The sequence below is a fragment of the Hyposmocoma kahamanoa genome, unplaced genomic scaffold (genome assembly GCF_003589595.1).
Source record: "Hyposmocoma kahamanoa isolate Upper Pololo Valley unplaced genomic scaffold, ASM358959v1 160, whole genome shotgun sequence".
Taxonomy (NCBI): Eukaryota; Metazoa; Arthropoda; class Insecta; order Lepidoptera; family Cosmopterigidae; genus Hyposmocoma; species Hyposmocoma kahamanoa.
Genome location: NW_020653575.1, coordinates 4,666,751 through 4,694,592, shown reverse-complemented (window position 1 = coordinate 4,694,592; position 27,842 = coordinate 4,666,751). Strand labels below are relative to the sequence as shown.

Here is a 27,842-nt window from a genome sequence, read left to right as displayed (position 1 = left end):
ATTTAACCCACTCATGGACAGTACTTAAATGTATCGTATTCAAAAATGCTACTATTTTTCTTGCCGTATCTTCTGCTTAGATTGATTTAATATAAAATGTCCAATGTTAATCATTTACTTTTGTTAGTACGTTGTTGATTTATCTAGCACTTGACCGCACTGTAATGCTCTGGTGACACAGAAGTGGGCGTGGGTGCATTATGGGCGCAGGGATTTTTGTAATGTACGAGTTCATAATATGAACCCGGCCACGGGTACGGGGCCGAACATGTTTTTTTACCCCTAAAATCGGACATGTCCCTGTTAACAAAAGAATCATAGAAAACGTTTCATGCCGAATGCGTGAATAACACTCCCATGGGTCTTACTACAATCGTTTTGGAGAAAACTTTGACCAAAGTTTATGTCCCGTGTTTGGTATTTTTTGTGAATAAAATTCAAGTGATCAAGTCGTTACAGCTAAGTAATTCTTTAGATTGTGTTTTGAAAAGCCTTACTTTAACACATTACAAACGTTTTTTAGCCGCGCTGGCACATGGGCTGCGAATAAATAGCCATTTAGTAATTTTTTACGTTATTTTTTTCTGGCATTATTATATGTTAGTTGAATTTGCAACTTGCTTTAAAACCTAGCAGCACATAAAGACTAATTCCCCAAAAAAAATGAAGTACTAACTCCGCATTATAATAATACAAACAGGCAGACCGGGTGCGGGACGGACCAGGGCGAACGCATGGTGCGACTTGTATTAGGTACATTAAGTTCTATGCAAGCGTCCACAGAGAGCGGTAGCGGCGGGCGTCGCCGGTCCGGGAGTGGCTTTAGCGGGACTTTAGCGGGCTTTGACGTTGTTATTTTTTTTATACGAAAACATACAGTCTTATACAAATCTTACTAGAAATATATTAACTTACTAACAAACCAGTTTGTTCCATTAAATACGTACAAATATTACAAAATTCCCTTACCTTTCTAAAATACCATACAAAAATAAATAAAACATTATATTGTAGACGGTAATTGAACCTGTCACGAGAGGTTTTAGTTTATTCAAGAGGTCCTCTGTCAAATATAAAATGTATTCTTGGTGCGGGAGGAGATTCTAGGAATATTAAAGTTAGTTAATTGTAATAATAAAGCAGAGTCTATACTACCGTCCATTATTTTACGAAGAAGTATTTCATCCAAAAGGACACGTTTGTTGGTTAGAGAATCCATATTATGCCTTATGGCGGCCGTTTTATAATCGACAAAGTGTCCGGTTCGGTAGTCTTACATTTTTTTACAAGTCTTATGTGTGTTTTTATTAAGTTCCAATATGAATTAGACCGAATTTCTTTTTGTGTTGCGTCTGTAACGCTAATAAAAGCGGACAAGTTTCTTGATCACTATCCGACAGGGATGTGGTTTATTCTTTAAAATCTGTGTTGAAAATGAAACGTGGCCGCTTTTGGTGTCACACTGGCCGCCTACGGGCCGTTACTTCGCCGCGATCTACGCATGGATTGCTGTGTGGCACGAGCCGGTACGTATTCGCTTGCCGCAGGTCCGGGGGTGGATCTGTGCTTTTCCCGCTGTACCGGCTCTGTGTGGCCTGCGCTTAAACCTCGTAGTTGGTTTTTTGAGATCCATATAACGAAACTGGGTACGCCGTGCTATCATATTTTGATATTTCATTTTACGGTAAAAACTGTTACGTTCTATAGACGGGTTCCATCGATATATTTCAACATTGACGTCACTCGACAAGATTAGTTCACCTGTAGAACCACTATTTCATTGCAGAATCTCGTAAACCCTCAACCTATATAGGTTCTATTTATCTATAATTTGTTTTCATTGTATTCCCGTGAGCTGACTTTTCCCGTCACTGCAATAATTCATCAGCATTGATCCGGCGTGGAAAATGTCCTCTGATTTACCACCACTAGTAATATTAATATAAATTCTATTAATCCGTGGTTTCGCTTACTATGCGGCACACTAAAGGTGCAACACATTGAAAACAAAAAAAACAGCGTTCTTCAAAAATTATCAGCAGTAGAGCTCCTTGTGAAAGAATTCGCCCAGGAAAGTACTGTCACCTTACCTATTTCTGCCGTCAAGCAATGTGAGCTTTTTAGTGTGTGTATTAATTACTCAAAATTGCATTTAGTGCTGTATAAAAATATGATGTTCTTGTGGACGACAGCAAATGCCAACCGGTTGAAAGGTAGCAGGAATATTGTAATGACATCGACACATTTGCAATCGAGTCGGGTAACATTTATAACTGCATTCTATCGCACCTTTAGAACGAAAGTGAACTAATTCAAAAAAATAGGAAAATTATTTTTTACTGTAAAACTATTTTAAAAATATTCGTTTATAAGGTTATTAATTTGGAACTGTCATTAAGGTCTCTTTAGTATGTTTGAAATTCATTCCCGCGACCGTAGGTAAACGCTGCATTTAATGTAGAATCTGTATCTGCAAAGACTACACTAGTACCGTTGGTGGAAATGTGACATATTAACAATTGAGCCGTTTTCGTTCCGAAAATAATGATTAAATTTTTAAACACCCGACTTAATTTACTACCTAGAGAAGTCCCTTCCGCAATTAAAATGGTTTCATTTTGATAAGGTCATAATATTTTCCTTAGCTAGTGAAAATGTTTAGTAAAATATTAAACCTTACAGCGACTACATTTGTAAATTATATTTTCAAATTGTTAAATTTTGAATTGAGTCACTTTTATTCTAAAGGTGCGATATAATGTTATATACTGGGTTATGTACTTACATTGTTGAAGAAATGGATAATACTAATATTACAAATTAAATCGGTTAATTTCTGTTACTCAACATGGCTGAACAATAAAAAAAATGGTTAATTTGTTATTGTGGATTATAGCACACACAATTTTGCTAGCAGTAGAGCTGCTTGTAAAAGAGTTGGTCCTGGGAAGTGCTGCCACCTTACCTATTTCTGCCGCCAAGCAGTAATGTGAGCATTACTGTTTAGGTTTTGAAGGGTAGCGATACTGGTAAAATTACAGGCACATGGGCCTTGTCTCAGCCGCTCACGCGATACATGGTGATGATTTTATACCGATTTATCGGATATCGAAGTTATAACAGGTTAAAGAACTAATATTAATTGCTATTTCGGTAACTACTCTAGTAAACCATAAAGTTTTTAATGCCTGGCTCTGTCATTTAAAAAAATTAAACAACTTCAAAAATACGTCACGACAATCGTGTGTGTTATTGTTGGGCTGGTAATTTCGGTGTTTATTTATTGAAAACATACCGCAAGTAGCATTTTTTAAGTTTACCCTGAATATAAATGTTTATAAACTATACTTTAAGGACTAATTTCATGGTAAACGTTAGAACTACTCAAACGGAATATTATCATATTTATCCAAGTACACCAAAAATTTCATTAGTGCTTATTAAGTGCAGGATTTGCGGTGTATTACTGCATTTTATTTGAGATGTTTTTGTTGGTAGTACGTAGGGTATTTATTTAGTAATGCAGAATAATAATTTTTATTTATAAAAACTTGTATTTAAACTGAATGCTTTCTAATTTGCGAAACCAAGTAGCCGCCATTTTGCGGTAGGAGGAGCGCATCGCGTGAGCCGGTAAGGTGATGCGATTCAGAGTTTTAAATTGTAAAGATCTAAGCGGCACTGCCATTGAGCCACCCTGAGACATAAGTTGACAAGTCCCATATAAGTAACTTCACCAGCACCCTCGCCCTTTCCTGACCGGTACGCAATAATGCCCATATTAGCTTGGTGGCGGAAATAACTAGTTCCAGTACACTGAAAAAAAAGGATAACCAAAGTGTTTCAGATATTTCATTTGTTACTACAATTTAGTTACTCGTTGTCAAAATTAGTTTGAATTAATAATGCATTTATGAAACACAGTACTGTAAGGTTATATATTTCCGTAGTACTGTAGTCACGAGTTTTATGCTGTATATGTAAACGAAAGTTTATGCTACTTATAAACCAAAATTCTTTTTCGGTCTACTTCCGGACAGAACTATTTCACAAGAAACTCTACTGCTTCTAAACTTTTAACGTTCAGAGTTGGAAAGGGTAAAGAACTAGTGGTAATAAATCCAGTTTTATAAATATTTATTCCGGTTTTAACGATATTTATGATCTTTAAAATGTTTATCGCACAAGAGACTTTTGGTAACTGGTAAACGGCTCAAAAAAATAAGAAGAGAAGACGTGTTCGCTGCCGCGATCTGGCAGGGAGTGACGGAGGAACGAAACAAAATCAAAATGCGAGGCAAAAGAGCTATGGAACAATTCAAAGTTTAAATTTAAATACGAGTGGCCAGGAACCGAATAAAGGCGATAAAAAGGTGGGATGACGATGTAAGGAGGTCGCACCGTCACAAGTCTATCCCTTTGAGAGCTACTACAGATATAGACAGATATACTGATTGTGTATCTGTTTGACAAAGGTTTCAAGTTTTTAGGAAAGCAGTTTTTGTAGCTAATTTTATTACCAACTTAGTCACAGAACGCTCTAGAAAACTAACCGATTGTAACCTGAAATCGTGTACCCCACAGTTTCTGCCGGTCCGAGACATAAATCACGCTGGACCGATAAAGATTTGTGACCATACACGCAATGTATTGATAAACGTTCCCATTATTTCTTGCCATTTCATTACTTACTTTATTTCAAAAGTATTTTGCTATTTTCCTTTCTTTACTTCTCTAAGGCGCAACGTATACGCTTCTGTAATATAAACCAAGGTTGTTGGTGATGCAGGTTTTTTACACACCAGTGGATGCTGATTTAATGTCTTTAAAAATACGCGAAGAATGTGCGTAGATCCCATCTAGTACATGACCAGAAATAGAGACGAAATAAGGGCCATCCATCGCTGGCAACTCATCAGGCAAATGGGTCTTATATCACTTTTAAATATCAACTCTCGTTTGCACTGAAATCACAAATTAGAAAACTGGAATAGTACAGCGCCAACAACTGACCTGTGTGTACGTCTCCGTATATTCCAAAAATATTCTGTATTTATCGTAATAAAGATAATATCTCTAACTATGGGGGGTTCTTCCACTTGGTGATGTGGGAAAAACAGCAAAACATCTAATTACAAAACAAACGGAATCACATTTAATCGGTAATTAAGTATTAAATATGTAACTTTTCAATTCTCGTTCATTATAGGAAAGCTCAAGTTAAACTGGTCGATTTGAAACAATTGACGACACCCGTCAATTGTTTCGAATTCGAGTTGGCCAATCGGAGCGCAGTTGTCACTGTAATGATATGGCAGAATAGTTTTCAAAGAAATTAAATAACATTTCGTCTTTAATTCTGGTTCTATTCTCGATGGTACATCCTTACTGAATCTAGCTACACGAAAAAGCTTTCTATTTTCTTTGGTATTGTAATAAAGTATTATTTATATTCAATAATTTTGTGATATTTATAACAAAGGAATCAATCTTCATAAAAACAATCAATCTGCCTAACTTAATCGTAGTGAAATTTTATCAAAGTTATGTTTTAAAAACAACAGCTAAGTTGCTTTTTCGGCTTACAGTCTGTTTCTGGAAGGTTTATAAATTATTCCAGCGTGTCTTTTAGATAACATCACGACTCATCAATCAGCTTACACGCATCCACTTTTACACGCATTTAGTAGCAGTAGAGCTCCTTGTGAAAGAGTTCGTCTAGGGTACTGCCACCTTACCTATTTCTGCCGTCAAGCAGTAATGTCAGCATTACTGTGCTCCAGTTTTGAAGGGTAAGGGGAGCTGTTGACATTACAAGCACATGGGCAACTGTAATTGGCGCTAACTAGCTTTAACTAAAAATATTCAATGTAAATCGTCGTTAATAGCTCTTGTTGTTCCGAATAAAATTAAATAAATAAATAAATAAGTCGTTACCAACTTCATGCAGTCGAGGTCTCGGATAACGACTTCATGCCGATCTCGGCTGCACGCAGTTAATGCGTCAAGTTGATATCGACATATCAATGATATGTTAATGCCTTTGGGTATGCTGATGACAGCACAGCTGTGGACAGGCATTTGACCAATGCAAGGGTCAGTGGTGAAGAAATCCAGTCTTGTCGAGAGGCCATAACACTTATGGCAGATTGGGGTGATGCCAAACTTGCCAAATTTAATGCTGTCAAAACGCAGGCGTGTCTGTTCTCCACAAAAGGGAATCCCTTTTACCCACAGACACGTATCTAGATAGACGCCGCAAGTACAGCAATTTGTATGAAAACCAAGCGTGCCACATTTTTTGTACCCACTATGACGACACAAGAGCTGTTTAGTGATGGAAACCTTCTTCCGCTCGCTCTAAATCGATTGAATAAACGGAATACGCGTGTTACATTACACGCGTATTCCGTTCAATTAATCGATTCTAAATATAATAATTTTTGTTCAAGTGTTTGTTGATTACAAGTAGTCGTAATAATAATACAATACAAAAATACTAGAATAAGATAGTTAAGTCCTTTGTTTTACTTCTTTTTAAAAAATGGTGATTACTTAAAAAAAATTAAGACGTTAATTTTTAATCCACTTCAAATATTGAAATTATTGTCCTTCCAATAAAATTAGCTTATTTATATAACATCTTTTTGTAATAGAAGATCTTATCGATTAACTTAAATAATGAAAACGCACGTCAATACATGAACTTGTGAATGCCTTAATTAATTTTAGTAGATGGTTTTCTGTTGGTAGTTGATCAAATTGATGAATGGCGAGACAAATGAAAATGTTACTGCTGACAAAATATGGTAAAATTTTATTAATCAGAGGAGGTTTATTTATTATTTCTCGGATTTCTAATTCTCCTACTCTGCATATTTGGATAGCATCTTAGGTGGAATAAACTAGACCACCGTCGTTCTCGAAAGCAACAAACTTATACATATGAACAACTCCAGGTTTTTGTAAAGACAGCGCACTGTTAATTCTTTCCATTATATATTTTTTCGTATTACTCGTACTACATATCCGGCGATGAATGTAATTATTAGCTATATTCGGACATTCGAGGTAACGTGCTGCAAAAATTATCGAAATTACCATTGACTTACAAATAAATGGACGACGGGTCTAATACAAAAACCACGAAAAAATTGTCCCAAGTCAACCTATTTAAACGTAGTGACATGTAAAGGAATATGAAAAAGCTAAAACGTTAAATTTAAATTGTAATGTCATCGCAGTACTGTCTAATTTTGCTTGCTTCGCTGTCAGTCGAACAAACGAAGACTAAAGCGCGAATGATGCTCTGTATACGATTTTAACGCCCTATAAGTTCGGACACTTTTTAGCGCGGACCCGACGTCCATATAATTAATTGTAAGTCAATGGAAATTACAGATACTACTGATAATAGATACTACAAAACTGAAAAAAAACCGAAACGTTATAACAAAAGAGTTATAGAATATTTTTATAATATTGCTAGGCTCATAATAATTTCCGTCCCTTTGTTTTCAAAATCGATCAGAATCGAGAACAGTATTGCCTAACGTATACATCACTAAATGTTAAATTTGACCAAAGAAATGTACAAGCGGCCGTACCACGAAACTGAATGCATTACACTAAAGCGCGTTCGTTCGATATTTATGGCGTATTAACAAAGGACCACAAATATATCGCACCAAGTAAAAGCCGCAATGTATTACAAATTACACTCGGTTGCATATTTGTTTTCTCGAAATTCATACAAAACCAAAATCATTGTTTTTAAAATAAATTATGCATTTTCTGATTACAAAATCACTTGCCCGTGGAAGGAAACGTCCCGTTTACCAGTTTACCAGTTTTTCCCGTTTACCAGGCACAATTATGCATTTTTCGCGTTTTCGACTGGTGTTTATCTACGATAACGGTCGAGCGCGTTCTGAAGTGTAGCAGCGGCAAGTAAACGAATTTCACTTACTTTGGGCACGCGAAGTACGTACACTTGAGGCGTCTATCTAGATATACGTCTGTGCTTTTACCTGACTCCGACTTTTCGTGATATATTCATACCGGTAGCCGACCGTCTCCAGCGACTTGGAATGGACCTGTCGTCCATTCTGAACTTCAGCAGATACATTGAATCCATGGCCAATAATGCAGTCAGGAAGCTTGGCATCATTTCCAAGGTGAGGTGTTACTTCATATCGAGACTGTTGCTTCAGCTGTACCAAGCACAAGTCTAGTCGTGTGTGAAGTACTGCTGTCACTTATGGGATGGCTCTGCTAAATACCAACTGGTCCCTTTGGATTCAATCGACAAGCATGCCAAAGGCTTATAGGTGACTCGGAATTAGTTGAGGCGAAACAGAAGAGCCTTGAACACCGCCGTAAAGTTGCCTGCTTATCTGTACTCTATAGGATATATCACGGAGAGTGTGCGATGGAATTGCATAATTTGATTCCGCCTTCCCCTTTCCATGATCAGGGGGCTAGACGTGGGCTGGGATTCCACGAATCGCACGAAGCGCTTCGCTTCCACATTTATATGGCGAGCGGCTAGAGTGGAATTCCCCGCTTGTGGACGTATTCCCCGAACGCTTTAACTTGGACCTTTTCAAGGAGACTGTTAATAGGCATTATTTAGGTATGCCTGCTACATCGTCGAAATAAAAAAAAACAAATTTTTAGCAGTAGAGCAGAACACTCTGTTGCTTATTAATCTATGATATTGAAGTGTTGTTTTCACTGCACATTAGTGAAATACAGCGAGTGTATGGAACGCCGCATCCAATACGCTAGTAAGTACGAAGATATCGTTGGTTTTCACTTATTATTTTCAATGCTGGTAAAATGTGCTTTGTACAAACCTGTCTTGGAAAATTCTAACAATTTAACACAAATAGCTCTTTCGTATTAACAAAGCATTTCCATAAGTGTGCTCCACAGATATCAAGTTACATTTTGGATATCGAATACTCAAACTCAGTGACATTGCTTACACACAATCGAGAAACTAATATCAAGTGTCGCGCTATTAGAATTCTGGTAAATTAGATAGTTTCAAAATTACAAATTGTTTACATCGTACCGTTGGCATAATAAAACCACATGTGATCGTCATAAGAGATACGTCACAAGAGCTTTTATCACGTAAAGATAATATGAACTATAAGAAATAATTTTTGTATATTATGCGAAATTTATAACTCTATTTGAGCATATACATATTTTTTTGGTATTCAGGCACGTTATGTTGAAGGCGCTGGTACACATCCAGCCATTTCGAAGGAATTTTTCTTAGTGTTCGTTCTTCCTGTAATAATTATGACAAACCAGTGGTGTAATTTCACAAAAAAATATTGAATATCACATTGACTTACAATTATATGGACGTCGGGTCCGCGCTAAAAAGTGTCCGCTAAAAAGGCGCTAAAATCGTATACAGAGCGCCAAACTCCGCTTTAGTCTTCATTTGTTCTACTGACAGCGCGATACTGCGATGACATTACAATTTAAATTTCGAATAGGTTGACTTGGGACTTTTTTTTCGTGGTTTGTGTACTAGACCCGTCGTCCATTTATTTGTAAGTCAATGGAATATCACGATTGTTTTACAGAATCGTGATATTCAATAGACTACAATTATTAAGGCGACATCTACCTGGTACCTAACCGAGTGTAGAATAACTTTCCAAGATTTCTCACAGATGGCGCTACGGCAAAAGTATACACCAAATAATTATTTCAAAATTAGTAGCAGTGGAGCTCCTTGTGAAAGAGTCGCGTCCAGTGATGTACCCACCTTACCAACCAAGCAGTAATGTGAGAATAACTGTGTTCCGGTTTTGAAGGGTAAGGGTGCTGGTGAAATTACAGGCACATGAGACTTTTCAACATTTGTCTCAGGGTGATGGGCGCAGATATAGTGCACGTCAGATCTTTGCGATTTAAAGCTCGGAGTGGCACATCAGATAGATAGATAGATAAACACTTTATCGCTCACTTACAAGAACAAGAATGGTACATAAACAACTTAAAACTAATGTGGGCAAAGGCGGTCTTATCGCTAAGAGCGATCTCTTCCAGACAACATTAGAGTTAGAGGAAAGCTAATCGGAGCGGGAGACGTAGTGTGCCAATTTTACAAATATAAAAGTAAAAATATAAAAAAATTAAATTGTATAAATTAAACAAAAATACAAAATAAAAATAAATAAATAAAGACACATAGTAATTTATAAAATATTTAAAAAATAATGTTATATTATACCTACGTAGATATATGTATATATGTATAAATATACCTAAATAAACTTATACTTACTAACACATCAGGCGCTATAAAAATAAATAAACCAAAACTATACACATTTGCTTATAGATTCACACCTCTTTTCCCAACGGTAAAGGCAGAGACAACTACCTACCACTTGTTATTATTCTGACATATCTTTATTTCTTTAAGGATTAAGATCCAGTCAGGGAGACTTAAAAACTAATTATTAAATTATTATCTTCATATTCAATTAATAAATGAGATTAACGTGAGCTTTCCGTGAGATGTGACTTTATTTTTCAGTTAAAAATTCCTTTAGTAGCCCTTTTGGATTCGAAATTATTTTAGTTTATTTTTAAATCTGTTAATGTTTTGTTGAGATATTTTTTTTGAAATAACTTCACTAGTTTTTAAGAAAGATCGAACACATAGAAAAAGTTTTTCGACTCAATAGAACTTGAACCCACGACTTACTGCACCGTAGTATCGCTCTTATCAATTGAGCTACGGCTCAAGTTATTCAGTTGTCGAAATTCTCCAATGTGTTTTTGTTAATGATCTTTGTACTGGACTTTTTGGCATTTTGATGAGAGATTTTAGAACCTTCTTCACCGCTGCGGTAACAAAAAAACAGGAGAATTTCTACAACTCGATAACTTGACCTGTAGCTCAGTTGGTAAGAGCCACACTACGGTGCAGTATGGTCTGGTAAAATCTAAATTTGTTGATAATTTTTATACGGAGATATTTCTCTTTAAGTACTTATAGGGAACCTGCAAAATTTTGGTTTTCAACTGAGGACTTATTGCTTATTAAATTCACATTTTATCCAAAATTTGCAAATTGCCCAGTAGTTTAACGACACGCCGCGTCGCCCATTGCCTCGTCAGTCGCCATCGGGAGTTTGTGGACGTCGGCTCTGTGTCAAATTTTCTCCGCCTGTCCTTATTTTATTCATATTAATTTAAAGAGCCCCCCCACACCTCACCTAAAATCTAAGCTCGCGTTTAAATACATCGCCTTATGAGTCGATACTACCTTTGTTCGTATTCAATTTTTTCCCGTACTAATACGGTTCATTTTGCTTGGATCGAGAGGCAGGGACACTGGCTTCATTTCACAATTATTTATTCACAAACGTAATTAAGACCATTTAAAAAATATATCTCGGATACTATAACATGTTCTATTTTGTTCAGTTAATATTAAAAATCATTGGTATATGCACAATACTTATTGAACATACAGTGGTTTCTCTGTAAAATTTCAAAGTAAGTTTGTGTTTTTTCTATAGTGAAACTTTTTACTCCTGCCACTTGGCTCCCATGCCTATAATTTGAAACCACTTGGCTCCCATGGGACTACAGTATGATTTTATATACTCTTTTTAGGAAACTTGTTTTCACACCGTATAGTAATCAGTGTATACCACCAATTTTACTATATATTTTTTCCAAAGTGATTCATTCAACGCCTTCACTGTTATACGTAATCAACTAAAGCCATTTGAGTTTGTATAGACTCTTAAAGTTAAACAAACAAAGAAACGTCACTTAAAAAAATACTTAAAAAAAGACTTACAAATAAATGGGCGACGGGTCTAATACAAAAACCACGAAAAAAATGTCCCAAGTCAACCTATTTAAACGTAGTGACATGTAAAGGAATATGAAAAAGCTAAAACGTTGAATTTAAATTGTAATGTCATTGCAGTACTGTCTAATTTTGCTTGTTTCGCTGTCAGTCGAACAAACGAAGACTTTAGACGCTCTTGTATACGATTTTAACGCCCTATAAGTTCGGACACTTTTTAGCGCGGACCCGACGTCCACATAATTGTAAGTCAATGCATAAAGGGCATAATGTCTATTAATAAAAATATTCGAAATATTAAATAAAAATTTATTAAATTAACTAACAAGGTATCAAAATCACTCGCATTCAGCTTCGTGTAGCAAAATAGCGCGGCGGACGTACCTGAAGTGGTAAAAACTGAAGACCACGATGAACGAGAAGAAGTAAATCACTGTGAAAGGAAACAAAGCACAAGAACTTTTAATCATGATGAAATTGAAGGATGTAGGGTGGTTACCTATCCGAAATGACATTTTCCAGAAATAACGTTTGGTTGAAATTTCATAACCTCGAAAGTAACAAAGTTAAAATAAAATGTTTCTTTATTTACGTACACAATTTTGAGAGGAAAATGTTTTTTTCTTTAAAATGTAATTTAACTTAACCTAACCGAACCTAATAGTGTCTTTGAGATAAACATTCGACATATCCTGAAAGAACAACGGTTTCGTTGTAATTCGGTTTTCGGTGTAATGAAAATTCGAACAAACTTTATTTCGGATCATCGAGTATATAACCAGAAATAGAGACGAAATAAGGGCCATATATTCCTGGTAACATATTAGCGTTAAAGCTCTTATAAATATCAACTCTCGTTTGCACTGAAATATAGACAGGCCAACTACTGACCTGTGTGTACGTCTCCGTATATTCCAAAAAATATTCTGTATTTATTGTAATAAAGGTAATATCTCTAACAATGGCGTGCTGTTCTATTCGGTGGTGTGGGAAAAACAGCAAAACATCTATTTAGAAAACAAGCGGAATCACATTTCATCGGTAATTAAATATTCAATATGTAATTTTGCAATTTTCATCCATTATAGCAAAGCTCATGTTAATTGGTCGATTTGAAGCGAAACAGTTGACGACACCCGTCGATTGTTTCGAACTCGGGCTAGCCAATCGGAGCGCAGTTGTTACGGTAATGATATGACAGAATAGTTTTCAAACAAATTAAATGACATTTCGTCTCTATTTCTGGTTAAATACTCGATGTTTCGGATTTAAAAATATTTCGAATTTGTGATAGATTACCATGTAAGGTACATGTCGGTGCTTTGAAAAAAGGGCGAAAGCGCCATTTTGAAAAGAATTTCAGAGGAGCAGCATGTTTACATCCTGTTTTAAAATTAAATTTTCGTATCGAGTTCTTAGGTTTTCGCGATTGTTACACATAGGTAATGAAATTAATTATTTCGGATTTAAATCGCGTATATTTGTATTTTTTTCAAACAAACAAACGTTTCGGGCCCTTTACAGGTCCCATGGGTGGCCATGGGTGGCAATCAGCCGTGGGGCTGATTGAGATGGTGAGGTCTTTTCCCAGAAATGGGGCCCAATAGGTTGATAAAAAACAAAATTATAAAATAAATCAGTTTCACAAAAGAACCTATCATGAATTTAATATAAATTAAGCATAACAACATTAAAGTAGAAACTGGAATCTGTAACGGGTAATTAGATTTGTCTTAGGTCGCGTTCCCATTACTTCGTGACGACAGATAGGCGTGCAGTTTAAAGTGTAGTGGTTTGTACAACAACAACGTAGAACAACACGATTAACAGTCGTTCACAACTTTTTTGACGTTACGACAACAGACTGTCGTGACAATAGAAAGAGCTAGAACGACAGTCATCTGACGATAAATAAATCGTCACTGCAGAAATGTGACGACACATAATTGCAGCTTCAAACGATTCTGTTGTACAAACGATAAGGCGGCTGCCGTGAACCGATACATTGTCGTCACGATCTAGTGGGTCCAGCTGTTGCTAGACACTATAGTCGTTCAACGGTAAAATAATTGTATACGACACAGTCGTGATATGCGAACAGGCTAGATGTGACGGTCGTCCAACGATAAATTAAAAATTTAACTGCCTCCGTGGCTGAACGGTTACCATGCCGGACTGCCACGCAGAGGCCCCAGGTTCGATTCCCGGGCCGGGAGAAATATTTGTATGGCCTACATTTATTGCTCTCGTGAGTTTGGGTGTAATTTGTGGTTGTCTATGTGTGTGTCCATGGCACCCGCGACACAGGGTTTCCCTAGTGCGGGGCTATGTTGAGTGTGTGCGTTATTATTATTAAAAAAAAAAAAAAAAAGTTACGACATAATATGGAAACGCACCCTTACAGATCTCAAAACGCCCACTTGTTACAGTTATGATTTTTATATAAACGGAACTAGTTATATTATTTAATAAAATTATTTAAAAAAATTATTTAATAAAATACCAGATGCAGTTAAAGAACTAAATTGTAGGCAATTTAAAATAAAATTACATAATTTGTTAGTTACACAATGCTACTGCAATATAAATGATTTTTAATTGATAACATAAAATGTAAAATTTAACCACTGTGCGTGATTGAAATAAGAATTGTGTAAAATATTCGCATGCCAAGTTTTGGTGAAATGTACGATCTAATAATAATATACTATAACAACATTGTAAACTACATTTTTCAGCGAATAAATATCTTGTATTCTTGTATTCTTGTATTCTATTTTATAATAAACAATATCGTGATGAGTGAGTATGTTTGTGCGTACGTGAGAATATGTGTGTTAATAAGACTAAATGTGTATGTTCGTAGAAATGTAGCATTATTTCCGAAAAACAGTGATAGGTATAACCTTAATCCTTTGACCGCCATAGATTTAGTGCCCCTCAGATCTTTGCGATTTAAAGCTCTGAGTGGCACTGCAACTGTTATGGACAGTCGTGTAGCTTACCATCAGGCGCACGACTTGTTCATTCCGTCACTTAATATTATATAAAAAAATGTTTAAAGCGTCAATAAAATCATGTGTTAATTGTATATTCTAGTTAAGAATGGATTCATAGTGGCATTTTATGTGTAGTTTGTTTTTGCTTAACTTAAGAGAATTTAATTAATATAAGATTAAAATTCATAACATATCACATCATTAGACTTGGCGTCGTAACAAAATTACCGTGTATGGCCGTTTTGAAAGATTACAATAGTGAGCGTTTGCGCTCTGAACGAGCCCTATAGCCTAAACCCTCGCCTGAGAGGAGACCCGTACCCAGCGGTGGGATGTATAAATGGGTCAATGATTATGGTGATACATACATATGTGTATACTTTAGCGAATATATAAAATGAACATTTAAATATTTGCGATTAATTATACAAATGCGGATACAAATTGCAATCATGTTAATGCAAATGGTTGATGTAGAGAGATATTTTATACATAGTTATCTATAATCCCAGCATGCCTCCAATCGGCCTGATTGAGCTTTGAATGGCGAAACGAACGGCATACGCGTAATGTAATTTGTATTTAAATTGGTATAGAGATACGTATGTTGCAGTGTAATTACGAGTTCCCAGATTGATGTACTTAATGGAGATATTACATTTTGTCCACATTACATATTAGTAATTACCACATTAGAACAGTAAGAATATTTTTTTATGACAAGATTTAGAAACGGTAGCGCTCCTTGTACAAATTCGTACAGAGAGGTACTTCGCTTATGTAAATATTACCGCGTTTCGGTTTTGAAGGGCGAGGGTGTAACTCTCGGACATATAATTCGAGCCACCTCGCATTTTTGTCCTAAAGGGCTAGAATACAAAAGTTTTCCCCGGTTGTGCAAATCCAAATTCCCAACAAGGACTTGTGGAAAAGACATTTAGTATACTAGTTTCAAAATTGCATGATAGTTTTTGATCAATCAAACATTGTTTCAGCTTAGGGCACTTACTACTAAAAATACGTGGTGGCTCGAATTATATGTTCGGAAGTGTATTAAAAGTATAGCAAAAGTGATATTATACCACATAAAAATTACCCTCTACAGAAGTTTTAACCCCTTTCTACCCAAAATCGTGGGCAGAAACGGCGAATACGAAATTTGGTGCAATTTTATACTTATTTATTACAAATTTCGATGTAGATAATAAAGAGATAGCTCTACACAATACCCACCTTGCAACCCTGTGGATTTTCTCTACTCAGTACTTATTAAGATCGATTCAAGTGCGTACGATCTAACGATTTTTTGTATCTAGATCAGAAAGTAATAAATATTTTGTAATAATATGATATCATTCATCAGACAATTTGCTTCATTAAGTTCTAGACTTTATAACAACTCAAATAATACAGTTTCACTGTAAAAATTTGAGTGTAAAAATAAAATAAGTACTAGGCTATTAGCACTTGATTACGGTGAAACAGAACAAATATTAGTACAGCCCGTCTCTCCAATCTAATTAAAAATGTCGGTGTGTCGTTGCCGCTTGTCATGTCCTCCGCGGGCGAATTTGGGCGATTGGCCCGTGCCGTGGACGCTTCAAAGGACTCTCTACGGAGTCCACGTGGACGCGCGTAGGGTGTTGCGGCGGAGCCTACCAACAGATCCGCCGCGGGGGCTGGGGGAGCATCCTCTGAATTTCACAGTTGAGGGTATGTTGTCCTGGCCCCGTGGCCTCTGGTTAGCGGACTCGGGGGAGTTCGCTGCCCAGCATGGAGGGACCCGAGATGGAAGGTTCGTCTGGTGTTCGGCGAACCTTACATTTGGAGTCGGGGGATCGTTGTGTCTCCTTTCTCGGGGAGGGGCTGCGCTGGGCGCGATCAGCCGCTGGTGGAGGCACACCCCGGACGTTTGGTGCGGTCGGGTTGCTCCCCTTCAGGGTTCAGTCCATTCCCACATAACCCCGGCTCTGCCCCCGCAGGGCCGGGGTATCTGTTAGCAAATCCCCTCGGGCAATTAAAAAAAAGCTTCAAAATCAGGGGACAGATAACCTTGAGTCAATTACTAACAAGCCAAATATGGTACACTAGCACTTATTTAGTTATACACCATTATTTGTAAAAGGCTGAAATAAATAATTATTATTGTTATCATAAAATTTCAACAAAACTCGATTTACAAGTTGTATTTCTGACGTTAATGGTTTTTAACTCGATTTAAACCCAGCGTTAACAAAGCACCACGTTAAAACCGCAAATGCCGCCATCTAGTTTTAAATATATACTAAAGTTAATTTGTACGAATATATTTCCTTATGCAAATTAAATACTGTTAGTGTGTTAACAAAATAAGTAAAGAAATATATTTTTGATAATGTAACTACATAACTACAAAGACCCTTAGGTTTAATTCACTTCTGTGCTTACTTGTGGCCTCTTCGAATTTTCGGCGGAATGCATATCTCTTGCGTGCGAGTAATAGCTTCCATGTATCGTCCAACCAGGTTGATATTGACCTTTTTAGCACTAGTACAGCATCGGTGAAGCGTCTTATTAATAGTTTGTTTTTTGGCGAGTTGGTAATTACTAAGTGTTGCGAAAATGTCAATTATACAGTATAATTACTAGTTATACAGTTATAATTCAATGCTTATTAATTACCTTAATGTGTCTGGTGAGGACCTACGATTGGCTCTCCATTTTTATTTCAATTTTTACTCTGTAAGATAGCCGTCTTCTAATAGGTTAAAATAATATAAAATTAAATTGTAGCCTATTTAGAAGAAAATATAACTAGTTTGGTATGATTCTCATTAATCATTCCGAGGTTTCAGTATGTATTACTTGAATTTTAGTTTGCACTCCGCCTATTCGACTTCTAGTAATCACAATTATAATAAAATAATCAAAATGGTTCAAACGTACTTACCGAACAAATTAGAGATGTGAAATTCAGATTGCCAACCAGAGATTATCTTTTATTTTTGTAATTTCTGATAGAACTGGTTATGAAAAGAAATTTACCTGCGCCAAGAAATGTGAAGAGTCCACTGACGCACGCCAAATTCGCCAGACGGTGCTGTTCGTCTTTTATCTTGGGAGCTGGAATAGGAAATACGATTTGTAATACGCAATATAACTCAAGTGGAAATGTTCAACTATATAAGATTGCATATAGGTCAATATTTAAGGCTGTAGTAAGAGGGGTGTACAGGGTGGTAGAGGTTTGCTCGGTTAGCTGGTGCTCCCTTACTAAGTCCAGGAATTCGGTGAAGACTTGATTTATTGTACAAAAGTTTACAATACAAATGTGTCCAATAAAAGGAATGCGTCTCTCTGGTTGCAAGCGCGGTGCAGAGTCCGTGACAAGTCTCGGTAGGTGCGATCTTACAAAAGTACACTCACTCAAGAGGTGTTCTCGAAACCTGTTCCAAAAGATGGGCACGAGTTCGAGACGCTTCCTTAGTAATGAGGATGACCGTAGAAATGCAATCGTTGAATAGATCAACTATAACTATAGACAAGTAGAAGAATAGGTCAATTTCATACAAAATACTAGTGACCGGTTACATTAGGAAAAATATTAACATCGTGATTCAGAAATCGTGTTTCCTATGCCAATGACATCTGGCGGTAAACTTGGGAACTATTGTTAGAAATGTTGCTAAAGTTATTGTGTTATATAAGATTTGGCAGTGACTATGTATGTGTTCAAATTGTTGAGAGGTAAGAAATGCAATGCAGTTCCCGATAGGTCAAGTGGAGCGTCGGCGCCGCCAACCTCAGTTGTTGGTGATTCTACGCGGAAGAATGAACCTACTGAATAGGGCATCACTGCCACGAGCTGTGAGGATTTTGAATATTATTGGAAATTTACCTATTTGCCTGTTCTCTGTGTGAGTTGACTAAAATAGCTTTTCGCCACTTTGTTTATAATAAACGACGAAAATGTGATGTAATATGTTTGTCGGTTGCGCTAACAAGTAGGGTCGCTTACGTTATGATTTTTTAATATTGATTCTGTCGGTTAGGTACACTAAAATATAAAAAAAAACAGTTGAGCTAACGACAAATTTAACTTTTACTATAGTTTCTATTTGATCTAATTTTGGCGGGAAATGTCGACGCTTCCTGTCCGTTATAGTCATTAATGTTGTCCGTTATAACATTGGTTATAGTTTAAAATATCATTTGCAATAAAAACGCTGTTTAGGTAAAAATTTAGCTTACGATAAATCGGCATTTATGGCTCGATTACGATAATTATGTTTTATTGTTGCAATAACAGGATATTCCGCTCACTCCCAATCATTCTACACAAGCGCAGGTATTTTGCATGACTTTCACTGGACTTGCGGAGTAGCCATCTGGCATATAACCAGGAATTGAGACGAATTATTCTGCCAAAAAATTATTCTGCCAAATCATTACGGTCACAACTGCGCTCCGATTGGTCAGCCTGAATTCGAAACAATTGATAGGTGTTGTCATTTGTGAGACTTCGAATTGACCACTTTAACTTGAACTTTGCTATAATGGACTAAAATTTAAAAATTACGTATTTAATATTTAATTACCGATTAAATGTGAATTTTACTGTTTTTCCCAAACCACCGAATAGAACAGCCCCCATTGTTAGAGATGTTATCTTTATTACAATAAATACGGAATATTTTTGGGATATACGGAGACGTACGTGTTTGAGTAAAAATAAATAAATAAATAAATTGAATGAAATTAAATTGAGTTGAATTGAATTGAGTTGGTTAAAATTTGAATTCAAATAAATTGGTTTTGGTTTGGGTTTTTACGAGTGGCGTCCTTGTCCCTATAGGGTCGTGGCAGAATACCAGCGTCGCGGGCAGCCGCGTCATTTATGTTGAGACAGCGGTTTTTTATTGCCATGGCTTCCAAAAGAGATACTAGTAGAATATATTACTGTGTTATGTCTAAGTTAATGTCTGTATCATGTGTCTGTGTATATATTTGTCATGGTGGTGAATAAAGATTTTATCTATCTATCTATCTACACACAGATCAGTTGTTGGCATGTCTCAGCTTTGTAATTTGTGATTTCAGCGCAAACGAGAGTTGATATTTAAAAGTGATATAAGACCCATTTGCTTGATGAGTTGCCAGGGATGGATGGCCCTTATTTGGTTTCCATTTCTGGTTATATACTCGATGGGAGTAGCAAACTAATCTACTTCCATTTTAATTAACTCAATTGATTGTCAAACACAACAATTTCTAACCATCTTTGAAACGAATGCAAGCGCGCCCAATCTTGGTAATCGCCAAGGACATGATGCTGATCCAAACCATGGTGGCCACCAATAAGTAAACCTGAAATATCCTTTCGTTGTCACATCATATCATAACATTTATAACCATTAGCTGAAGAAAAGGTAGGAAGATACTTTTGTACGAAAAATAGGACCACAATGGATAATGAAAGCAAGGGAAAGAAAATTATGAAAGACAAAAAGGGAGACTTACACCGAGGAGGCGATTACTATAGTAGCCGTAGAGCTCCTTCTGAAAGAGTTCTTCCAAGGAAGTACTGCCACCGTGCCTATTTCTGTCGCCAAGCCGTAATGTAAGCATTACCGTGTTCCGGTAAGGGTTTTATTGAAATTACAGACACATGGGACTTGTCAACTTATGTCTCAGGGTGACGGGCGCAGTATCAGATCTTTGTGATTTAAAGCTCTAATTGGCACTGCTAATGTTAAGTACAGGCGTGTCGCTTAACTCCAGGCGCACGACTTGTTCGCACCGTCATTTAGTATCATAAAAAATACTACTGTTGCTAGGCAATAAGATATGTAAATGTTAATTAATACTGTAGTAGAAATAAAGGTTTATTTTTTTTTCTACAAAAGGCACGTAGTCGACTAACCAATTGCGGCGAAAGTTAGCTCGATATTATTGGAATTTTGTATTTGAGAGACTTTTTTGTATTAGGGAATATCCGAAATTATACAAACACCATTTCGGTCGTTCTCGGACTAATGTTTCCAAATACCAAATTTCCGTGGCAATTTTTATTATTTAAAATTCAAGTATATTATATGTTTGACGATACAATACTCGAATATTAAGTATCTAATATTGAATGTTAAAAAAATCTAATACTTAAATAATAAAAATTTCCACGGAAATCAGATAGTGAACACTAGTCCGAGAATGACCGCTTTAATATTATTGTGATAGCAATAGAAAAAAATCCTTCAATTTATCCGACTGGAAAAATGTTCATATTAAATTTATCAAAAATTTCAGTACCAACATAGCTCTGCAGTTCTCTGTGAGGGCCACGATGATAAGGAGTATACCAGCTCCCGTCATGCCGCTTAGAATTGCTCCAGACGCCATGCTTGCCACTAGAAATAACAAAAAACATACATTTTTAATATACAAATCTAAATGATAGATTCGTAGGGACAAAATTAAATACATGTTATGGTAGATAATTCGATACCTAAATCCATTGACTTACAAATAAATGGTCGACGGGTCTAATACAAAAACCACGAAAAAAATGTCCCAAGTCAACCTATTTAAACGTAGTGACATGTAAATGAATATGACAAAGCTAAAACGTTGAATTTAAATTGTAATGTCATCGCAGTACTGTCTAATATTGCTTGCTTCGCTGTCAGTCGAATAAACGAAGACTAAAGCGTGAATGACGCTCTGTATACGATTTTAACGCCCTATAAGTTCGAACACTTTTTAGCGCGGACCCGACGTTCATATAGTTGTAAGTCAATGCCTAAATCAGTTAATTTTTACTGTCATTTTTGGAAACAGCCACATTTATTTACTAATACTTACGTAAAATAAGAAACTAAGATAAACAAAAAACAAAATTTGAAAACAAAAAACAAAATTTGAAAACAAAAAACAAAAAAACGAATTCTGTGCAAAAAAAGAAACAAAGAACAAAATAAACACAGATCAGGTCAAAAAATTAAGTTGGCATAGTAACACTTTCATATCCGTAGCAGGCAGATGTAGAGCGAAGGCAAACGTGAAATGTAGAGTGAATAAGAAAATAATAATTATAACAAGTTATTTAAGCCTTTTACAGAACAAGTGAAAAAAATAATTTTCATATTTTACATCATAAAAATATAGAAGCGAGCAGGTCTATCGGTCAAAGATAACAAATTTTTATAGCGTAAGGGCGCGTTCCCATTATGTGGTAAAGTTTTATTTATCGTTGTATTTATCGCGTTTAGCCTGTTCTCACGGCACGCTTATCTGTCGTAATTGTGTCGTGGACGTTTATTTTATCGTTGGACGACTGTCGTTCTAACTCTTCCTATTGTCACGACAGTCTCTCGTAACGTCAAAAAAGTCGTGGACGACAGTTAATCATGTTTTCAATGTCTGAACAACTTCATTTAAATATACAAGCCACGATACTTTAAACTGTACGACTATCTGTTGTCACGACATAGTGGAAACGCGCTCTTACGTAGCACTATAGAGTTAGATGTACAAAAACAAAGCAATACTAGTAATTTTTATTCCCCGGCCCGGACGCAAGAACGGGTGAGTTTGAGCGTTGTCACACTGGCGATTTGCGAGCAAGGTGAAAGTGAGCCCGCCGTACTGTTGCCTCGCGCCGGCTTGCCGGTGGAAAACCACAGTTACAGTAGAACTAACGTATTTAAGATCATTAGATTGGACTCGACGAATAGTTAGCATATAGTACCTATGGTGATTTTTTTGGAATACACTGTTTTGTATCGGCGTTTTTAGTTTTTATTTCATTGCTTTTTCTTTTAAAAAAAATAACAGACACACGCTTGGCCACAATCTCACCTGATGTTAAGCGACGATGTGACCGACGATGGTACGCGTTTGCCTAAAAAAATGCCTATACATTCTAGCCTTGAATAGTTGTACTTTTCGGGAAACACAGTTGCCTGTAGAGTATTCCATTCCTTTGGCGTACGCATCAGAAAGGAGGAAGCAAAGCGCGTAGTGCGAATGGGTGATATATCAACGACATAACGATGGAGATGGATGATCCAGACCTTCTAGTCGACTGAAGGAAGAACCGTGAGGGTGGAACTAAATTGAAAAGCTACGATAGACAACCGATAAGCAGGCAACTTGTCAGCGATAGTCGAGATTTTGTAGCTTCAACTCCACAAGAGAATTGTTGTTAATAAGTCTCTTTGCTTTTCGCTCCACCGAGTCCAAGGCAGCTAACTGGTAATGGGCAGAGCCGTCCTAAAGGTGGCAGCAGTACTCCATACACGATCGAACTTGTGCTTTATACAGATTTAAAACCTGTTCAGGTGTGAAGTACCGCCTGACCTTGTAAAATGTGCCTAGTTTTTTGGCAGCAGTTTTTACCAAGCACTCGATGTATCGCTCAAAGTTGAGGTTGGATAATAAGTCCAGATCAAGTAGCTCAAGGTGGTCAGTTTTCGGCACGGATACATTTCGGAAAGCCGAAGTAAGGTGTAGGGCACTCCGTTTTGATGAGAAAAGACACGCCTGTGCCTTAGGCGCATATATTGAGAATAGTGTTAAGTAATAGTAAACAACGAGTTCTTAGAGCGGTTACACACGATGATTTTTAGCAGCATGCAAACGCGATGCAGTTGCTAATCGTGTACCTTTACACCATAAATCTATACAGAGTTTTCGTGTATATTTATTCAACATAAGCGACGATATCGATGCAATCGTGCGGTTGTATCGATGCTTAAAATCGCCACTCTTAGGCTTTCGCGATTGGTACCCATTAAATATGAATTTTATTGGATTTAAAAAATCGTATATAAATTTTTTTTTTCAAACAAATCAACGTTTCGAGCTCTTTAAGGAGACATTTTCTGCAAAATTTTTATTATATTAAAGTTTGGTTATATAGAGCTCCATGTAAGTGTTCTATTGTAGACGCTACGATACGGGTTCATTGTGAACGTAGAAATTCGTAGAACTTCTACGCTTTGCCGTCGCCGTCGTAGCAAACGCATTTTGAAGTGAAATATTTTCTGAGTTTTCTATTATTTGCAATTGACTTTCTTGAAATTTTATAATAGTTTAGAGCTTTCTATAATATTTATATTCTTGTTAGTACAATTCTTTCTAGAGCTTTCTATAATATTTTATATTCTTGTTAGTACAATTCTTATCCAGACCGCTCTACAGATCAGATCCAGAGAGCTCTAGTATATTGTGTTTAAGGAATGATACTCTATTAGAAGCCTGAAGTTGAAACTTTTCGGAGTCGAGTGTCGTAATTTCCATACCACTGTTGCCTTTTTTTTATAATGACGAATAAGCCCTGTGCTTGCTGGTAAGCGACACGCCTGTCCATAACAGTTGCAGTGCCACTGAGAACTTTAAATTGCAAAGATCTGAGGGGCACTGCCACTGCGCCTATCACCCTGAGATGTTAGTTGACATTTGCCTGTAATTTCACCAGCACCCTTACACTTCAAAATCGGAACACAGTAATGCTGACATTACTGCTTGGTAGCAGAAATATGTAAGGTGGCAGTGCTTCCTTGGTCGAACTCTTTCATAATGAGCTCTACTCGTGAAATTGCAGGCACATGGGACTTGTCAAGTTATGCCTCAGGGTGACGGACGCAGTGGCAGTACTCCATAGAACTTTGCCATTTAAACGTTTTTTGTGACACTGGAACTGCTATGACCAGGCGTGTCGTTTACCACCAGGCGCACGTCTTGTTCACTCCGTCACTAATATCACAAAAAAAAGAGAAAACGTAGTTGCTCGCCACCGCTGCGCCGCGAGAGGCGGTTGTAGTGCCACTCAGAGCTTTAAATCGTATATATCTTAGGGGCATTGCTACTACGAAACATAAGTTGACAAGTCCGATGTGCTTGGAATCACCAGCTCTCTTAATCCTTGAAAACCGGAACGCAATAATGGTCACATCATTGCTTGGTGGGAGAAATAGGTAATGTAGTAGTACGTCTCTGGACGAACTCTTTCACAAGGAGCACTACTGCTTCCTACCTAGAAAAACACATGATACATGTACTATAAACTAGGCGCTGTTTCTAATATTTAGAAGAAAAGGCCGAAACCTCGGCTTTTTGCTGTTTTTCAGTATCTGCCCGTGTTTTCTATCTAAAATAAATACTATTTATAACTATATTACATTAATATTTGTATTTATACATAATTTTTATAATTGGAATTGAAAAATTGGTAAGACAGAGTTAATAAACTTACTCTGTGTTTTGGAGGTTTGGTGCATTTCGTCATACTGTTTGCCATGTGTCAGGATCAGCGTGAGCAGGATCGAACCCACTAGGACTTGACAGAAAGCTATCAACAGGACTCCTGGAATCACAGTAAGCGATTGACTTTCAGGTTCGCAAACACAGAATAAACAAATATAATTTATAAAGAGACATGTCTCGTCAACCTCTGGTAGTTGTAAATGTACTTTTTATTTTTTTTATTCTTTATTTATTTAGGAGCTTTGACCGTTATTGAACATGTCATCTCCATTAGAAGAACAGTACCTCAAGTAAACAGACAGATAAATGAAAATACTACCTAACCAAACATCATCGAGTATATAACCAGAAATAGAGATGAAATGAGGGCCATATATTCCTGGTAACATATTAGCGATACAGCTCTTATAAATATCAACTCCCGTTTGCACTGAAATATAGACAGACCAACTACTGACCTGTGTGTACGTCTCCGTATATTCCAAAACATATTCCGTATTTATTGTAATAAAGATCTCTAACAATGCCGTGCTGTTCTATTCGGCGGTGTGGGAAAAACAGCAAAACATCTAATTACAAAACAAACGGAATCACATATCAGTAATTAAATATTAAATATGTAATTTTGCAATTTTCGTCCATTATGGCAAAGCTCAAGTTAACTGGTCGATTTGAAGTGAAACATTTGACTACACCCATTGACGACACCCGTCAATTGTTTCGAATTCGGGCTGGCCAATCGGAGCGCAGTTGTCACAGTAATGATATGGCAGAATAGTTTTCAAACAAATTAAATGACATTTCGTCTCTATATCTGGTTATATATTTGATGCCAAACATGTATACAAAATCTCTGCAGCACCACACGTTGGCTCCGACAAAACAAATTGAAACCACCCAACATTAAATGTACGGAAACCAGCCTCATAGGTTCCGTCCTAACACACTCCTTGAGCAAATTATGTACATCCTCAGGAATCCCACACACCTCGCAATTCGGTCAATTCATCTTCGGCATAAGATACAAAAATTTGCTTAAAGGAACCTGCCCGGATGGAAGCCAACGGTCAATCGAAGGAGTTGCCTATTCCTCCTATCCGGTAGACTGAAGAAATGATAGAGGAATATAGACATGTAGCGTTACGAAAAAAAGTCTTTAAAACCAAAAAACAAAGATCTGTGACAAACGCATAGAGAAATTCGTAATGTCAGCTGACTCCATCTGTAGCTCAGTTGGTGGAGCAGGTTGCCCTAGACTGGCACTACTGACGCAGGTTAGAGTCCTGTCAGATCGAAGTGATTTTTCACTGAACTGTGTGTGATATCATTCACAAATGGCTTCAATTTTCGTTTGTAAAAAAATATATTCTGGAATAAAGCCGCTCGACCCAATCATAATTAACCGTATTATAAATTCCTGCTGAGGTAGCATCGGTTCTTAAATAAGGTTCATTTTTTAACGAAAATAAACTGTTGACGATTAACTAATTTTAGTATGTAATGTAAGATTGCAAAATAAATGCAATCAGTCATTCAATCAGTCAGTTTTACCACTTTCTTACGTGGCACATTTGGAGAAGAAATTATCTACTTTAATTTTTGTAATAAAGCAGTGAATGTCTTATTATAAATCGATCGAATTTATTTGGGACCAATCTATACGTAGGTATTGAAAATATCTATTTGGCGATTAGATGTCGCTCAACGTTTCTAACCTAGTTTTTTTTTCTAATTATTATTTTGTAAATAGACAAAAAATTCCCTGTTTTTTCACAAATTAATAGGTTACGCTATTTTTTTTTAAGTTCAAGTTGTACAGGACGATTACGCCAACGTCATTCACTATCTTACGGCTGGACCGCTTGAAATTTGAACTGCTTTTCTTACCTGGGAATAAATTACAAACACCACAACAGCTTTCAAAATGACATCCAGGTTTGTGAACAGAGAAATGCAGCGGGGCAGGCGTGGAAGCATGGCTGAGACTCCTTGGTTGTTTGTCTGAGGATTTGGTGAAGTCGTCGGTCGGTGAACTTTTTGGCATTTTCGGTTTTTTTGATGCTGAAGGTGAATGCCGTTGGTAGACCCTTGAAATCTATTGTTGATTTAGTCCAAATATTTTATAATATTTGAGAAATTGATGCTTGACGTAAATATGATAGCAAGGCATGACAAGGGCAAAGACAAAGGACTTCAGTACGTAGATATTGTTGGGCAAAGATAATAAATTAATATTTTTATATGTAAATACAGTGAGTTCTAAGAGAGTAATTTTTTTGCGAGGTTAATAAGAAACGGGTGCGAAAATCGCTGTAGTTTTGTTATTCTTTACGCCGTGGTTTTATTGAGAATGAATCAGAATATTAAATAGATCAGAATAGACTATCTCCATCCTCTAAGTCTAACCCCGCGCGACTCGATTATGGAATGACACGCAACACATCGTTCATGTCTCAAACGTTTTATATAATTTCCTGTATTTCTGAAATCGACAGTGCATGAGTGAGAGCTTAAATTAGTGTTCTATATAAAAAAGTAAAAATCGCTTTCAATCAGAATTATATAGATACATATGGCGAAGACTACATTTTAAAGATAGTATAGCGATGTGGAAGTTACACAGCAAAGCCGTAAAGCAAAACGTTATGTTGGAGTATGAGTTTCTCATGCAAGCAGACTATTCGCGACAAATAGATAAATCATAGTCACTCAATGACCGTTCTTTGAGTACCGTCTCC

General features: G+C 36.7%; 1 protein-coding gene across 2 annotated transcripts; it reads right to left on the bottom strand.

Annotated features, from left to right (window-relative positions):
* Positions 1 to 12,170: 12,170 nt before the first annotated feature.
* Positions 12,171 to 27,277, bottom strand: LOC113225435. 2 transcript variants are annotated; one of them, XM_026457746.1, is made up of 6 exons: positions 26,992 to 27,277; positions 25,094 to 25,204; positions 21,148 to 21,245; positions 20,115 to 20,205; positions 17,884 to 17,961; positions 12,171 to 12,293 (listed from the first exon to the last, which is right to left on the bottom strand). In XM_026457746.1, the coding sequence occupies exons 1-6, from the start codon at positions 27,146 to 27,148 to the stop codon at positions 12,199 to 12,201; spliced, it is 630 nt and encodes a 209-aa protein (XP_026313531.1). In that variant the 5' UTR covers positions 27,149 to 27,277; the 3' UTR covers positions 12,171 to 12,198. The 2 variants fall into 2 exon arrangements, with proteins under 2 accessions (XP_026313531.1, XP_026313532.1); XM_026457747.1 differs by lacking the exon at positions 25,094 to 25,204.
* Between the last annotated feature and the right edge of the window lie 565 nt (positions 27,278 to 27,842).

Bases quoted from the DNA above. Each gene is read 5' to 3' on its own strand.
- LOC113225435 (XM_026457746.1), bottom strand. From the start codon at position 27,148: ATGCCAAAAAGTTCACCGACCGACGACTTCACCAAATCCTCAGACAAA. The intron at 21,246-25,093 runs GTAAGTTTATTA...TGTTATTTCTAG, and splicing joins CCAAACCTCCAAAACACAGA to TGGCAAGCATGGCGTCTGGA. The intron at 17,962-20,114 runs GTTAGAAATTGT...TTCCTATTCCAG, and splicing joins TTGCATTCGTTTCAAAGATG to CTCCCAAGATAAAAGACGAA.